Source organism: Emydura macquarii, unplaced genomic scaffold (genome assembly GCF_026122565.2).
Source record: "Emydura macquarii macquarii isolate MOO-44397 ecotype Brisbane River unplaced genomic scaffold, CSIRO-AGI_Emac_v2 contig_2321, whole genome shotgun sequence".
Classification (NCBI taxonomy): domain Eukaryota; kingdom Metazoa; phylum Chordata; order Testudines; family Chelidae; genus Emydura; species Emydura macquarii.
Window position 1 is genome coordinate 2,173,348 of NW_027132458.1, and position 18,276 is coordinate 2,191,623.

General features: G+C 41.6%; 1 protein-coding gene across 17 annotated transcripts in view; it reads right to left on the bottom strand.

Annotated features, from left to right (window-relative positions):
• Nucleotides 1-18,276, bottom strand: part of CLASP2 (cytoplasmic linker associated protein 2) — a 270,791-nt gene that overhangs the window by 108,311 nt on the left and 144,204 nt on the right. For all 17 annotated transcript variants that reach the window (XM_067560901.1, XM_067560896.1, XM_067560898.1 and 14 more), the window contains 3 exons: nt 14,150-14,317; nt 6,451-6,506; nt 3,285-3,458 (listed from right to left, as the gene is read on the bottom strand). In XM_067560901.1, coding sequence (XP_067417002.1) covers nt 3,285-3,458; nt 6,451-6,506; nt 14,150-14,317 — 398 coding nt within the window. The remainder of the gene's footprint in view (nt 1-3,284; nt 3,459-6,450; nt 6,507-14,149; nt 14,318-18,276) is intronic.

Genomic DNA, 18,276 nt, shown 5'->3' on the forward strand with positions numbered 1-18,276 from the left:
GAGCTTATGATGGAGCCATGCTGGCCTCTCACGATTCTTCCTACCTTTCCTTCATATCAGTATAGCTGGCAGTTATGCATTTAATACTGTCTCTATGAGAAGTTGCCAGATATTCTGAACATAGTGTAAAATCTATTTACAAGGAACCCTTGTGTGACACAAGGAAATTTATAAAAGTAGAAGCATATTTACAATAAAGAAAAAATAGTTTGCAATATGCAGATGTTCTTACTCTCCCCATATCCCTTCTTTCCTTCACTTTTCATCTTCACAATTCTAATTTTGCTACATTTTTAATTTATAAAAACTACATTTTAAAAGTTTACATAATAAACTCAAATACCCCAGCCTGTTAGAGCTATTATGATACTATGCAGATTCATGCAGACCATAAATATGAATATGATAACAGACAAAACAAAAATAAAAATATGTAGCATTTTAAATTACATTTCTTGTATAAGTTTTGCTCTATTAATTGAATCTATTGTTTGGCACCACCATAACACGAAGAAAGGGTTGAAACAAATTTTTTACAATTATTTCTTGATTATAAGAACTCTTTCTAATTTGCATTACTAGTCAACACTATACCAATCATTCAGAGACAGAGAATGAAGACAAAATAATAGCTATTCCATTTGGACTATTGTACACTCATATTCTGTTTTACCTTTAACCCCTAGACCAATGTCATGAATAGCACTATTGTAATTCTTCCAAACACACATCTCAATGTCTCTTCATTTTTTCTGTTATAATCTAAGAGGGTGTGACAGAATGTACCCGTGTCCATACCCTACACACTATTGTAATAATCTTTCTACAACATATATCTTATGAGCTATCATTTGAAAACTCAATTGCTTGTCTTTATTGTCCTGATAAAATGCGCGTGGCAACACTGTATGTGAAGTTGTAAGATTCTATTTTGTGGTGTTATTAACACGCCCCAAACTGAGGTTGGCAAACAGGTCTGTCTCAAACAAAGGAATGTGTGCTTTGCTTAATTTGCATTTAAGCAGTAAACAGAGTCATCAAGCAGGAAGGAAAACAAAGGAAATAAACAAGTGAGGAATGAACACCCGGGAAACAACATTCCCCATAGCATTTTGTCTCCTGGCGTCCAGCTAGAAATGTTTTTCAAGAAGGAGACAAACTACAAAAAGGAGGGACAAACACCCCAAGCCACTCTTCTTTCTCTCCCTGCCATCGCATTCACAGCACCAGTAGTGAAAAAAGCAGCATTCCTTGGATTTTGGGAGAAGGGGTCCTGACCTAAGAAGTTTGGTCAGTGAGACTGCTGAAGGTTTGTGGTGAGAAAAAACCTTGCTTTGAATTTAACATAGTTTGTTAAGTTAGGCACCAGTTGCATTTTACCTTTATTTCTCTTGTGACCATTTCTGACTTTTGTGTTTCATAACTTGTACTCACTTAAAATCTCCCTCTTTCTTACTGTATTGTTTTACCTAATCCAATGTGTTTAAATTGAAGTGCCTGGAAAACTCCATTTGAGGTGGCAAGTTGTGTGCATATTATTTCTATTAAAGAAGTAACAGATTTTATATAAACTTGTATTGTCCAGATCAGGGCTGAGCAGTACAGGACATACATTTCTGTGGGAAAATCTAAGACTGGGAGTGTGTTGGGGTCACTTGGCACTATAACCCAGGCTAATAAGAGTCAAGGTGTTGCTGGTTGGCTACAGCACACACACAGACATAATGGAGAGTGACTTGCATGCTGGTGGCTTTTTGTGACCTGTCCAGGTTGCAGGATACAGCAGCAAACCGTTGTAAAGGGCACCCCAGGTTAGAGGGCATGGATAACACAGCTACTCATTAGTCTGGATTGTACCATGGTATGTCACAGAAAGATTTATTTAAAAAAAAAATAAAATAAAATAAAACAATAAAAAGCTGAGTCCAAATCACAGCTGCCAGAGAAACAATACTTTCCAGCTAATCAAAGCAAGATTTAAAGACGATGTTGGAACAGATCCAGAACATATTCACTAAAAGAATAGCTATGAAACTAACAGCACGAGCAAATCCTCCTCCTCCTCATTCCCCTGCATACAGCCACCAGCATTTACCATCTTGAAAATGTGTGTTCTTTTAAATTCCGATATAGGTGGTGTTGGGAATGAAATATGTAGTCTTTACATGTTCTGAAAGCATAACACGATTCTAACCAAAAGTTTAATTTTTTTTTTAACTTAGCAAAAAGACCAAAGTAATCCTTTCACTTTATCAAGATGGATAAAATACAGTGCTATCATAGGTAGGATAACTTTGTTCTTCTGTCTCTCTTCCTCCAACGCTATTTTATTTGACCTCTTTTCTTTCTTTCTTTCTGTCTTTATCATGCCTCTTTCCTTTGCTCTTCCCTTCCACAATGCTTGTAGAATTAAGGCTAAATCTTGGCCTTGCCTTGAGCCCTGAAGAAGAGTGTGTTGTTGTTGCATCCTGGATCAGACCACGGATAGATTATGACTCAGTGTTAATGTTTGGAGTTCACAACAGTTCTAGCATCTAATACTGGAAGTGCTACCTTGACAGACCTCTCCTCATACAGATTTCACTGGTAGTACTTCTTATGTCTAACAGAAATAGTGTTACTTGTTGACAAAAATGCAACATAGGTAAAAATATACACCGTGGCATTGGAATACCTATGAAGAACTCTTCAAAACCAACACTGGTGTACACAGTTGTATAGAACAGTGACAAACATGGAATACTGCAACCATTTTATTCAGCTCAAAACATTTCACCGTGCCTTAGCTACAAAAGTATTTTAAATGATTTTTTAAAAAAGAAAATGAGAATTTGAGATTTCTAATGGTGACTCTCATATTGCTTCTAAAAACTGGCAGAACCCATGACTGCCCCCTTCTACTGAAAGCATCTGCAGTCCATTTATCTGTTGCTGGAGATCAAAATGAGTTTGTCTCACCTATTTTAAGAGCATAATAAGGACACTCTCTGCACTGGCCTTTTTCCTCAGTAAAGGAAGCTGTAAAGGATCCAGAACACCTCCATGCCTCAAAATTAGCTTCCTTTTAAAATAATTCATAGAAAGACAATTTATTCAAAAAAATGGAGCCAAGACAATAACTCTTAGTCAGACAATAATGATGCCTCTTAAGTCAAGCACTTGGTGCCTAGGTACTACTAATCCACAGATAGTGCTTTCCAGTAATGGAAGGATTTTTTCATTACCATTTGCTTATTATGAGCTTGAAGAAACAGTTTACAATCCTGTAAACTGGGCTCTCTCACCTAGTGAAGCACAGGATCCTGGAGGTAGACCAGCAGCAGACAAGCGCCCAGCTCCTGTTGGCTGTCCAGCAGCATGGCGGGCCTTTGCACCTGCAGCAGCATTAACATCAATGTCACTGCGGGACCTCTGCAGTGTTCCTGGACTTGGAACGGTCTTGCCACTACTTCCTGAAACTAAAAGGAGTAAGGATGGTAAAATTAAATCTAGATTAAGCCCATTTATTATAAAAAGTTTGGTTAAGATTTTCCATTTCTATCCAGTATATGGTGTAAAAAGCCATAAGGTTAATTTGTTTCAATACATTCAATGCAATCCTGTATATAAAATAAAATACAAAGTAACTATACTAATAGAAGGTCAAGATTGCAACATCATGTCCCCAAAAGGTATTAAAATGCCAGAATTGTGGTTGCTCATGCAACTTTAATTCAGCCCCTCCGTGTGCATCTATTATGATGTAATCTTTAATCACAAGATCATACACTATTTTTTCCAACAGGACCTCTGCCTCATTCACCGCATAGAATGGATACTCAGGGAATGGGGAATCATTCATTTATTTTATCCTCCTAATTCAATGCATGGCCCCAGGCCTTATTTGATACACACCATTCCATCCTCTTCCCCCATGCACTAAATACAAAATTATTAAGTCCCACATAGACTGTTCTGTGGTCCATTCATCGTAGTATCAGAGTGTTTCACAAACATTAATTTATCTTCATATTATCTGTGAGATTAGGTGGTATTATTATCTCCAGTTTAAAAGTGAAGAACTGAGGCAGAGACAGAAGGACAAATCTGTCCACTTATTTAAGATGTACAACTTGAGGCAACCAGGACCAGATTTTCAGAGTACTTAGCATTTTTGTAGCACTTTGTGTGTTCACAGCACAGCTCTAGTTTACTGCAGTTACGGTTGTGAGTGCTCAACATTTCTGCAAATCAGACCCTGGGTCTCAAGTTGGGCACCCAGAAAATGAGGAACACACTATTAATGGCCACCTGTAACAAAATGTGGGATAAGTAATTTAGATAGCATCACATAGGAACTCTGTGGCAGAAACAGGGATAGATTTTTATATATCTTCCAGGGCAGAATTCAACCACCTTGCCTATTGGATCATCCTTTCTCTTTATGTAGTCCCCTGCCTCACTCAATACACCCTTTCAATTTCTACAACAGATGAAGCAGAAGTCCTACAGACAATGGTCTCATTCACTACACAATCCTGACTCATTCCCCGATCAGGACTATCCTCTGCTCTGAATGATATAGGAGTCCTGTGTAAAAACAGTATGAGATCCTTTATCAATGCATACACACAAGATGGTGAATTAAGGTTACATAGGTAACCTCAGTTCTTGTATTTTACTGCCTTTTCAGCTTCACAGTTTTAACCTAATATAGGATGGGATTTTTTTTTAAATATATGTTTATTTAAGAAGTGATAATAGGTTTACAAATGTGGTCATGTAAATAGCAGAAACAAAAGGATGGTGTGAGCTTATATTTTTCCTTAGAAAATCATTCTGCAACAATATAATAATCAAATCTGTCTAACAGAGAGGTACCATATTACAGAGTGAGCCTCTTTGTACCATCCAGGATATCTTATTTCTGGTAACTTTATTAAACTGAGTGAAACTATCAACTGCTCATATTTATCAAATCAGGCCTGTCTATCAAACATTAATATTAAAACAATTGGTAGGTGTGCATTTTTGTTTGGCAGGCAAATGTATTCTAAGCATTGAATATATGGCAACCATATATCTAAAGAGCTATCTGTCCCACTACTTTTTTGCTGGGTACATACATAATGTGTTCATTTTTCCATAAACTCCCATATTTTTAGGGAATAATTCCTTCAGTTCTGGACTATGTCTCTTTTCCAGTAAGAGGCTAATCAGTAGTCTAGTCGCTACTAGTAGATGAGAGATTAATTCTATATTTGTCTGTGTGAGACCATCTTTGCTAAGAAGCCCCAAGATCACCAAAGATCACCAATATTAGTAATGAATATCCAACTATTTGTTTCTTAAGGTTTTTAAAAAGCAACTGAAAAAACAAGTTCTATCATGTTGAACCATATTGATCCGCACATGGGTCATCCACAAGGTTAGGATCTTTAGATCTCTACCACTTGAACTAATGGAGCAACTAATGTAGCAGTAGGCTGTTATTGTCTATATGGATCAGCCATTAGAGGGAGATAAGACAGACTTTACAAGTACGTTTGACAGCTGTTCGCTGACAGCAGAGCAGTGTTGATTCAAATTCTGGGTTCCATTACAGGTTCTGAAAGGAAGTGTTTCTTTGTGGTTATAAACCCTTCTGCACTTATCCATCCCTCAGACTCTTGCCATTTCCCCACTCTCTGCTCACCACTTTCCCCCCTGGGGCTCCTAGCCTTTCTCCCTCTGCTTTCCTCAATCTGCAGTCCAGTCAGGCTTCTTCCTCTTTCTCCTCCTCAGTGACTCTCCATTCCTGTGTTTGGCACCACAGCAGCCAGAAGAGGCAACTGCAGGTAAAGTCTTGCTCAGCCACTGCAAGCCCACACTAGAGCATGCCCAGAACAATCTTCAGAGAATTTACCTGCCAAGCTCTAACACATTTCTATTGAGCAAGGGAGAACTGACATTTTCAAAGGCTGATATCTTGGCCAAATTTGGGTGAATTTTCACAGGGACAAAAAGAAGGTACAACTCTGACACCAAGGCAACCCTCTTGCCAAATTTCAAGTCACTGTTCCAAAGCACAGAGGCACTAGAGCCTCTCAATACAATAGCTGTAGGATCATCTTGATTTTTTAAAGAAATAAATCCTGTATTTTTCCTTAATCTTGTTCTCTGAATATCTGAACCACGTTAGCTGAAAAATAAATTCTATTTGAGGCAGGCACCCACCATAGAAAATTTCAGCCGGAACAGCTAAAATTTGGCAGGGTCTTACGATGGAAAGTGATAGATAGCTTTAACTATAAGTGGAGCTGGTATTAACGTGTACAATAATGCAATTCTCTAACAGAATAAACACAGAAAAATACAAGAAATCTCTAATTATGGTTAAGTCTTTAATTAAAAATGTGAACATAACCTTTCTAGATGTTCGTTTTATAAGAAACAAGTCGATTTGTGTGTATTGTATAGCAATGAGCATACCTCTGCCAGCTATACTTGCTGGGCTGGCTGTGGTCCATTTAGAAGATAAAGGACGACTGAAAGAAAAGCAAACAATAATTGCTTTAGTAAGAAAGTCTCTGAGGTGTATTGGATCCAAAGAGCAATTATACATTATATAAACACTTTTCAGTCCTTCATCTTTTTACTTCCATTTTCTATTTCTACTTTCTGAAGTGTATTCAGGTAACACATATGCTAGCACAGAATGACATGGAAAGCATGCTCATCCTACAATATCATCTGCTTTTGCACATTATGGAATTAATTCCTTGCTATACCATTATTTAATACATCGGTGACTGCAGATGTAATGAAAACCCTTTAATATAAACAACAGACATACAGAATTCTCAAGATCAAGTCAGAGGTTTGAGGGAAACGTCTGGTGATGAAGGTAGCTGTATTCTGTTTCTCTTGCTTTGCTTTTTACACCCCCTCACACATACACCGCACTTAAAAAAAACCCCAAACCCCACCTCTTCTGAACCTACCTCCTGCTCCAACTCTTGTTCTACATTTCTCTCCAATCGTACTGCTGCTGAGGACTGCTATATAAACAAAATTTTCTGGTCTACTCCGCTCCATCAATCACTTGAATTGTCAACACTCCCCTCTGCCTGACCCACACGGGCTCAGAGTAAGAAGCCAACAGACAGTCCTATTGTTCTCAAGAGCAAGGAACACTCCCCTTATCAGTGATCAGCCTCCCATTCTGGCTATATGCTTCAGAAATGAGAAGAGAGAGACTGTGGCCTTGTCTACACAAAAGAGTATTGTCAACACAAGTTACAGCAATGATCAAAAAGCGCTACATTTACAACATTTGTGCCTGTCCATACAGCACTTATTGTGTCACTGAAGCACGTCCACAGTTGGTGCTCTAGCATTGACAGTGAGAGCAGTGCACTGTGGGCAGCTATACCACTGTGCAACTCATCACCTTGTGCCGCTAAGAATTATGGGAAGGCAGAGAGGATCACAGTGCATCATGGGTGTGGGCTCAATGTCCCATGATGCAGTGATTTCCGTCCCGTCATTCCATGCGTTTCCAACTGCATTTCATGGCATTTTTCAACAGCTCCAGTTTCCTGTGTGCCCACCATCTCTATCTGAAAGATGGTCTCCACTGTGGTTGTCAGTGTTCTGAACAGATCACCGCTGCTCATGCAGTATATCATGAGCTCTCAATCGGTACAGGAATCCAAGGCGCCTGACCTGCTGTGTGCCATGCAAACAGACAACGCCAGATTACTGTTTGCATTCATGGAGCATCTGAACAAGGTGCACTGCCACTTTTGGGCACTTGAAACAAGCTCTAAGTAGTGGGATTGAATCGCTATTCAGGTCTGGGATGATGAGCAGTGGCTGCAGAACTTTCAAATGCACAAAACCACCTTCATGGAACTCTGTGCGAAGCTTGCCCCTGCCCTGAAGCACAAGGACATCAGAATGAGAGCTGCTCTCTTGGTGGAGAAGCAACTGGCGATTGCCATCTGGAAGCTGGCAAACTCTAGACTACCACCAGTCAGTCGCTAATCAATCTGGAGTCGGGAAGTCCATCGTTGGTGCTGTGTTATTGCAAGTGTGCATAGACATTAATCGCATTCTGCTATGAAGGACTGAGTCTTGGAAATGTGCGTTAAATAGTGGATGGCTTTGTTGCAATGGGATTCCCTAACTGTGGCGGGGCGATAGATTGCACACACATCCCAATTTGGCCCGGACCATCTTGCAACGGAGTACATCAATAGAAAGGTGTGCTTCTCTATGGTACTGCAGGTGCTTGTGGATCACCATGGGCATTTCACTGACATCAACGCAGGTTGGTCAGGGAAGATGCATGATGAACTCATTTTCGGGAACACTAGTCTGTACAGAAAGCTGCATGCAGGAACTTTCTTTCCAGACCAAAAGATTCAATAGAGGATGTTGAAATGCCCACAGTGATCCTTGCAGATCCAGTCTACCTCTTACTGCCAGGGCTCATGAAGCCTTATACAGGCCACCTGGATAGCAGCAAGGAGCACTTCAATAACAGGTTGAGCAGGTGTCGAATGACCATTGAATGTATGTTTGGCAGATTCAAAGCTCGCTGGCAATGCCTTTATGGCAGGTTAGACCTAAACGAGGAAAATATTCCCATAGCTCTAGCCACCTGCTGTGTGCTCCATATTTGTAAAGCGAAGGGTGAAAAGTTTCCCTCTGGGTGGAGGACAGAGGCAGATCGCTTTGCAGCTGACTATGAACAACCAGATGTCAGGGCTATTAGAGGCGCGCAACAGGGGGCCATCTGAATCAAGGAGACCTTGAGGAACCATTTTGACAATGAGCAACAATAAGGTGCCTTTGTAAACATCACTGTGCCATGTTATGACTGCTATCCAGCTTGCATTGTGTATCAGTGTAAATTGCAACCACCGTGTGCAAAAGACAAATCAAGATTGCTTATCCTTCCCAGATTATGTCTTTATTAAATAACAATTATTCACAACACACACAAAAAGTGGGCTGGAGGGAAGAAAGCATTGAGGGACAGTTGGGTGTAAGTCCAGATATTATTCTGGAAGCTTGCCTGAAGGGGTGGAGTGAACTGGTACCAAGACAGGCCAGGAGTTTGGGGAGGGCAGAGAAAGCAGTTCTATATTGGCTGCAGGGGGGGGAGGGAAGTGTGTGGAGGGATGTGGGCATACATGAATTCAGTTTGCAGTGTTATGAATGACGTTAGCAGCTCCATTTGCTCCTCCATGGCTTTTATCATGCGCTAGAGACTTGTTGTGACTCGCTCCTTCTTTTCCCTCCTCTCCTGTTTATCAATTTTTTGATATTCAGACACAGTGTCTCCATGCCCCTTTTTCTTTTTTTCCCCCTTCTCAGAGGGCTGGAAGAGTTCTGGAAACATTTCCGCTTTGCTTTTCTGTGGTCGTTTTCTTATCAGGCACAGGCGATCTGCAGGTGTATTGGGATTTCCTCTCATTGGCACATCTGTAGCAGCACAATGAACAGAAGCATGATTGTCAGTGCACTAACAACATTGATTCATTACTGTAAAATAAACCTCTTTCTCACTGTCCCCTGACAAACGCACAGCTCAACGATTGCCCAGGGCATGATGAGTTGTGCCCAGGGGGACAGGGCACTCAAGCTGGGGAAAACGTTCTGGGTGGTTGTTTGGGGTACTGATGCAAGTAAACAGGGATAAAATTTCAAATTGTGCCATCCTTTTCCATAGACAAGGGCCAGAGAAGACAATATCGCACTCCTGAGTGTAAGTAGGGATGCTAAGGTGCACCTCCTCCATGTGAGCAGCTTCAAACTGGGTCCCTATGCTACTCGCTTGTGTGCCGCTTTGGTCCCTTCACAAGTGATGACCAATGGATGTGGGAAAGTTTCCTACAACGGGGGAAAGAAACAAAGCAGCTCTGTCAAGGAATCTCTGGCAAAGGATTGACGAGTACCTCCAGGAAAGTTTCCTAAAAATCTCTCCAGAGGATTCCCGTGTAATCTCAGTGTACATTAACACACTTTCGCTGCACTGCCTAGCTGCACAGGAGAATGGGAAGCACACGCAAACACAGCTACTCTTGTGCATTTCTATCCCTTCAACCAGCTGTATACTGCAACAAAGCGAAGGACAGCTGTATCTCATGTAACCAAGCAGCATGAGCTCAAAAAAAATCACTTACCAGAGCTCCACTCTCCTGCATCCTGAACACCAGAGCTGGAGGGCTGGGACTGGCTCAAACACTAGGGGGTTGAGAAGAGGTCCTGACTCCCCACATCACCGAACGTTCCAGTTCCCTGCTCCACACTGTCCTCCAATTCAACCTCCTTGTCCATGACTATTTCATTGGGGGTTGAGTCTGGTGCCTGCGTTCTTTGGGCACACATACGGATCCCACAGGTCTCTTGGCAGTGGAGGTTTGACTCCCTCACCTTTTGGTACTCCCTGCTACAGCTTCTTGATTTTCACATAGCACTGCAGCATGTACCATTCATAGCCCTTCTTTGCCATGACACGAGAAATCTGACTGTAGATATCAAAGTTCCTTCCTTCCTCTCCCCAAATGCTGATCAGATCCCAAAGCTCCGGTGTGCTCCAAGCCAGACAGTGTTCGGTGCATGGAGCTGCCATGCTCAGCTGGGAAGATGAGATATGAGCTCTCCACGTCAACCAATCGGGAAATGGAATTTCAAAATATCCCAGGACTTTAAAGGGGGAGGGGCAGATGTCTGTAGAGTTCAAACTGTTGGCCAGAGCGGTCAGGGTGGGCATTGTGGGACATTTCCATTTACCACAACTTAAACAAGTGAGATGTCTACACTGATGCTTTGTCACTAAGTTTGGCACAAAAAGCTCTATGTTTCTCATTGAGGTGGTTTTATCTGGGGAGTTGGGTTGGCAGCGGGATGGAGGGGATTGTAGTGTGTATTCCACTGTTTTGGCACAAAAAGCTGACTTTGGTCGACAAAAGTCTGTAGTGTAGACCAGACCTAAGAGACAAAAGAGACTAGCAGAGCACTCTAACAGAATGACGAGACAGCTGATGGCAGAATATTTTGTTCATTGATTCATCTATACGCATTTCCATGTTAGGACACAGCTTGGAGAAAAAACCTAAACACAGTATTCCATTACCCAAGACAAATATATATAGCTCCTAAGCATTAATTTTGGCTGCAGTTTGGCAAGGCTTGGATTGCGCTGGTACATGACAGTATGGTATACCGACACCTCGACCAAGTTGCTATATTATTTACAATTTTTTTTTTTTTTTAAGAAAATCTTTAGCTGATATGATTGCAAAAAAACCCTCAAATATGCAAAGTATTTAAGTGATACAGAGAGTTCTGTGTGAGCGTGCATACAGCCTGGAACAATAGCTCTGAAAAGTTGTGAAATGACCCGCTAATCTGATTCAGATGTTAATTCAGGTGCCCAGTGATAATTTCAACTTCAGCATTAACTACTTCATTTTTCACGTGAGAAAAGAAAAGGAGATCGCAGATCTGCACAATTTACTGGAAGTGACATCACATTTTTGTGACACAGGTAGTTGGTGTTTGGAAGATACTGCCAATTATTTTACCTAAATAAAAGAAGAACTAAACCTAAGGAATCAAGCATATTCAAGTCCCAATGGGGAGAAGTCACGCTCAAGAAGCCCAGTGGAGTTTAGAAAAGAGCCCAATTTTATTTTGAACATTTGGACAATCTAGTTTAACATCTTTTTTAGTGACTCATATGGGTGAAGCTTATTTTGTGAACAGAGTTATTCAATTCAACCCTAAATGCCACTGTTATAAGAGTTAAAACAGCATAATCAGGAAAGTAAACTAGGTAAGTGACAGTCTCTGAGTAGCTTGATTACTATGTGGCATATTCTTCCTTTCTGATATGATCTAATTAACTTCATTTAAACCAGTTTCCTTGTAAGATTGAAGGAGTCTATTTACCAAGCTTCATAAAGCTTCCATAATGATGGATATGATAACTTACAAAAAGAAAATATTTAGTTCATAACTCCTTTGGCTGTGACAGGGTGTTAGGCACAAGAAAGCTGTCAGGTGAGCCCAATTAAGAAAGGAGAATTGGAGCCAGCTGAGTAAACATGCACTTAGTGAGCCAATAGGGAGCAGCTGCTGGGCTCGTTAGCCAAGGACTATAAAAGGCTCACAGGAAGGAAGCTCAGGCGGGAGAAGCCAGAAAGGGAGAAGCCACCGAGTAAGGAGGAGGGTGAGCTCCCCTTGGTTGGCTGGTGGCAGCTGAGAGTGAGAGGCCCCTGAGGCTACTAAGCTGGACTGTTTGTAAACAGAAGGTGGTGGGCAAACAACCTGTAAATTAACCTCACTGGTGGGAGCATGAAGCCGAGGTCTCTGAATGGTTTGTGGGCACAGAGGACCTGAGCAACAGGAAGGACCTGCATGAACTTGCTACAGGCTACTGTTTAGAAGCTGAACTACACAGGATTTCTTCCCATGATAAAAATTTCTAACATTAATAGTAGAGGTTAAATGGGAAAAAAATAATAATCTTTAAAACTGAAAATCCTGCCAACTTTTAAAATTCCCCTTTTGTAGATAGTAAAAATTTCTGGTAAAAAAGTTAACTTTCCAATCTTGCAAATCTATTTTAGCAAAGATGCTGCCATATGTAATATCACTTATTCATATAACAATAGTGCCCTGCACAATAGTATACTGCACAATTAATCTTGGGACCAAAGGATCTGTAAGATTTAAACAGAGAAACACATATACTGAATAAAAGGTGACATATTGATATAGACAGACTCCCAAGCTCGTAGAGATGAGAGAAGTGAACAATCACAATAAAAGCCAGAGTAGTAAGTTTAGGTAACTCAAAAGGTAAAATCACTTATTTGTTTTTATTTCAACTGCTTTTACTATTAGGATTTCCTCCTCTAGCTCCCAATATTCCTGAACAATTTACACCTTAAATAGTTTGGAAGTTACATTGCTTCCAGTGCACAGATGTAAAGATACTACAATAATAAGTCCTCTGGTAAGATTCTATCTTATCCATAATTTAATTTTCAGTCCATGTGCAACCCTTCAAGTTTCATGAATGAATTACTAATGAAGTTCCTAGCAGTAATTATGCATTAGCTTAAACAAACGGTAAGCAAATCATATGTGAATATACATTTTTGTTGTTGAAGATAAAGTGTTGCCAACACTATTCACTATAACCTTCTATTTTAAAATGTTTATATAATTACAAACGACATACTGAAGCTAAAAATTGACAGATGAGGGAAGGGAGTCAATGTTAAGGCTTTTAGTCAAAAATATTGCTGCCAAAAAATTAACATTTCAGTTGGGGGGGGGCGGGGCAATTCTTTCTACTCCTCCTTGACCCAAAAACAAAAATCGGTGAATGTCAAGTTAATTCATTTTGGAAATCACTTATCTAGAATTAGGTCCTGACAGTTTTTGTTTCCCAAGATTTGCCACCATAATCAGATTGTTCTGAGAGCTGAAGTGGTATATTTGTTTTCCACACAGATTTCTATTGTAGCCTATAGTAGATGGAATCTAAGAACAGAACCTTATATAGTAGGGAAGTCTTCCATAATTTGAAGAGTAGAACCCTCACATACTACTCTTTCCATCACCATGTGCAGCTTCTATTTTCGAAGCAAGGCCAGTCCTTTTCCAATGACACCTCTACCAGAAGATAAGGTGTACTTATTGAGGATAAGCTCCAGAGGAGTAGCCGTGTTAGTCTGTATACAGCAAAAACAACGAGAGTCCTGTAGCACTTTAAAGACAAACAAATTTAATTTCTGCAGGCATAAGCTTTCGTGGGCTGCAACCCACTTCATCTGATGGCATCTGACGAAGTGGGTTGCAGCCCACGAAAGCTTATGTCTGCAGAAATTAAATTTGTTAGTCTTTAAAGCGCTACCAGCCTCTCGTTGTTTTTATTGAGGATAGCAGTACTGTCCTGCAGCTAAGTGTCAATTTCAACTTCATTTTGGCAAATAGAACTACAATACCGAAACAGAAAACTGAAGCAGTAATTGTGAAGATATAATTAAATCTTTTTTGTTCGTCATAGAACTTACACTATTCCACTGTTCAGATGAACTGTAGGCACATTAGAACTAGATAATTTTTGTTCTTTCAAACTGGGAATCGTTTATGTGACCCTTACTTGAGGCTCTCTTGTGAACTGGAGGATGACCTGTCTGACTGAGGGAGAGACGCTATACTGCCAGAATTCTTCAAGTAAGTCTGGAGACTTCTTTGATAGGATGGCTCAAGGTTGTTGTACAGGACCTCTGCTTCACCAGGAAAATGACTTCTAAGACCCAGGTATGTCCTACAAAACAAAAGAACGGGCAGGTATAATTGTTACAGGTTTTGTTGTTGTTTTTGTTTAAAACTACAAAGAAAAAAAATGAAAATCCAGCACAGAAACATGTGCTGAATGCTCCCCCACTGGCCATATTACGGAGGCATCTAGCACAGAAGTGTGAACGAATATTTCCAAAATAACTTCTATCCTCCCATTCTCTTCTCTGTGAAATTCTTTTGATATTTCCTGCTTCACTGAAGATAACCCAGACGATACCATCAAATATTAGCAGCCCACAGTATTTGTGATGTCTCAGAATGATCCATTTTGAGAAACTTTCAGTGAATCAGCACAGTATTAAGGGTATTTCTCAAAAGGGATATTTTTTAAAAAGTTAGTTCAAATTTATGGTAAGTAAATCAGACTTTATTTTTGCTTCAAAGTTCTCCTTTGAAGTAAATTTATGATATTTTGGAAAACAGAAGATGCTTGAGAAATATTAGATATTGATTCTGTATTTTAAACAGATGTACTTTTCATGTAATTCAGAAGTAGTTTTACATTACACAGACGCAAAAGACTGGCCTGGTGGCATAGCAGTAGTGGTCTGTTTTTACTATCTACAGCCAAACTAAGCAGCTGAATGGAAGTGAATTTAGCTCTCCCCAGTTCCATTTAGCACAATCATGTGGGGATTTCAAATCCTAACTGGGACCATTTGAATGCTAAGAATAAGTACTGGCAGTTTTATTTTCACTGCTAGGCAGAGTGATACAGTGCAGAGGATACAGGACTGGGACTCAGGAAACCTGGGTTCTATTCCTGGCTCTGCCACTGACCTGCTGGGTGACCTTGGACAAGTCACTTCACCTCTCTATGCCTTTACTTGGGCAGTTAGGGCTCATCCACCATAGTAGGCAGTTCACCTCGGAGAAGGAAAACTCTGATTTCAAACCAAATATTCTGTCAGGCCTGGCCAGTTGGTTTGTGAAAGTTGTGCCAATCACACACACTCTGTGGGTCTGCACCTCCAACCCCTGCTAATGGGACAAGGCAAAATAGTAGTAATTTTGTCTTCCAGCTCTGTGTTCTTTAAACAAAAGCAGGGAAATTAAATGCCACAAAGCTACATTGATCCACATTATGTTCACAGACTGAATCTACCAAGAAGAAATAAATGTATGGGTCTTTAAGAAACTCTTACATTGTACGCATGGTACGTTTTTAGGTTTATATTTGACAATAACTAGAAATTAGAAGTGTGTGCTATGTGAGTTAGCGCTACAATAAGAAGTTTAACTTTTTCACTTTTAACCTTTGAGCATTTAAATCTGTAAACTTAGTATCTGATGAAGGTTTTTTTTGTGCATTAGTTTTAATGGATTTGAATGAGATTATGGAAAGAATAGGGTTGAAGAGATGGTTAATAACCTTCTGTAACTTGTTCTTCGAGATGTATTGCTCATATCCATTCCACATTAGGTGTCCATTCCACGTTAGGTGACTGACAAGCTGTACTTCTGGAGGTGGGCCAGGAGTTCATGGATGCGCTGTATGCAAAACTGCCCTGCCAAAGCCCGCATCCTGCGCTTATTGTATGATGGCATAGTGGGACGTGAAAGTATACACTGAGGACAAAATTGTGGCTCTTCAAATATCTTGTAATGGTGCTTGGGTTAAGAAAGCCAGAGAGGAGGCCTGAGCCCTTGTCAAGTGGGCTGTCAGAGTATCCAGGGGAGTGACCTTCACCTGCTCATAGCAAGTATGTATGCAGGAGGTGATCCAAGAGGAAATTCTTTGAGATGAAACCAGTTGGCCTTTCATGCAATCAGCTACCACTATGAAGAGCTGAGCTAACCTCCTGAAGGGTTTAGTCCTTTCTATATAAAAGGCCAATGCCCATCTGACATCTAGAGTGTGTAGGCGCTGATCTTCCTCAGAATGGAGAGGCTTGGGAAAGAACATTGGTAGGAAGATATCCTAGTTAACATGAAACTACAACACAACCTTGGGCAGGAACGCAGGATAGGGCCTCAGCTGGACCTTGTCTCTGTAAAATACAGTGTAGGGAGGCTCTAAGGTTAAGGCTTTCATCTCTGAGACGTGCCTCGCTGATGTAACTACCACCAGGAAGGTGATTTTCCAAGACAAGTGAAAGAGGGAGCAGGATGCCATGGGCTCAAAAAGTGGCCCAGTAAGCTTAGAGAGGACCAAGTTAAAGTCCCATGGAGGGACTGGATCCTGGACCTGTGGGAAGAGCTTTTCTAGGACCTTCAGAAATCTAATTGTCATTTCATGGGAGAAGACAGAACTACCCTGGACCTGCAGGTGAAACGCTGAGATGGCCGGTAGATGTATCTTGATTGATGACAGTGCCGGGCCTTGTTGCTTCAGAAAGAGTAAGTATTTTAGGATGGAAGGTAAAGGTACTCAGGATGGGGAGAGTTCATGCTCCCTTGCCCAGAAGGAGAAACGCTTCCATTTTGGCAGGTAAATAACCCTAGTGTAAGGTTTCCTACTCTCTAGCCACCAGCTGAACAAGACTGCTCCTCCTGGTTCAACCACGCAGCATCTATGCCGTCAGGGATAGAAGGGAGGCCAAGTTCAGGTGCAACAGTCAACCGTGATTTTGTGAGATCAAGTCCAGACGGGCCGTGAGTGTCCAAGCCGAGGTCACTGCTAAATCTAGCAGCATGCCGAACCAGTGCTGACGGCGCCACGCTGGTGTGATCATTATAACCTTCACCCTGTCCCTCTTGATCTTTCTGACAATCAGATGGAAGAGAGGAATCGCGGGAAAGGCGTACTTGAGGCCTTCTGACCACTGACGGAGAAAGGCATCAAACAGAAAATCACTGCTGTGCTCTGTTAAGGAGCAGAACCACTGGCACTTCCTGTTCTTGGTTGCGAACAGGTCCACTCGGGGAGTCCCTCACTTCTGGAAGACAGTTCTCGCCACCTCTGGGTGCAGGGACCACTCGTGATGAGAGAAGAAAGACCTGTTGAGGTGATCTGCCAGACAGTTCTTGACCCCTGGGAAGTGAGAGGTTTCTAGGGAGATCGCATGCCCCACGCAGAAGTCCCACAGCTTGAGTGCTTCCTGGCATAAGGCTGAAGACCATGCTCATCCTTGTTTGTTGATGTTGTACATTGCTGTTTTGTTATCCCTCAGCACTCGCACTACTCTTCCCAACATCTGGAGAAGGTACACCTCGCAGGTTAGGCAGATCGCTCTGAGCTCCCTAATGTTTATATGCAGCCTCAGCTCCTCTGAGGACCAGAGGCGATGACCAAGTTGGGCGCCCCAGTCCAGGTCCAAGGCATCCAACAACAAGCTAAGTGTAGGGTGTGGGGCTGCTAAACCAACACATTCTGACATGTTCGCAGGGATTGTCCAAGCAGGCTAAGGAGGGAAGTACCCAGGGCGGGACTGTGAGAACCATGTCTATGCTGCGTCTTGATGGGAGACTGACTGATGCAAGCTACATTTGATGGGGTCTGAGAGGGAGTCTCGCATGTTGTACCACAGAAGTACATGCTGACATGTGGCCCAACAGTCTAAGACAAACCTTCGCCATGGTGAGGGGGTGGGTAACGACCTGGAGAATTAGGACCAATAATTCTTGGCATCTGACTTGAGGTAGAAATGCTCTGGCTCAAGTGGAGTCAAGGAGAGCTCAAATTAATTCTGTCCTTTGAACAGGCACAAAACAGACTTCTGCTCGTTTACCAGCAAGCCCAGGTTTTCACAAGCCACACGCAGTACCATGATATCGCGTCAGACCTGGACCTCCGACCGCACTTTGATGAGCCAGTCATAGAGGTAAGGAAAAATCTGGATCCCTCGACATCTGAGGTAAGCAGCGACCACCGCCATGTATTTTGCAAATACTCTTGGGGCAGTTGAGAGGCCAAAGGGAAAGGCTGCAAACTGGTAGTGGTTGTCTCCCACCACAAACTGGAGGAAGTGCCTGTGGCCCTGG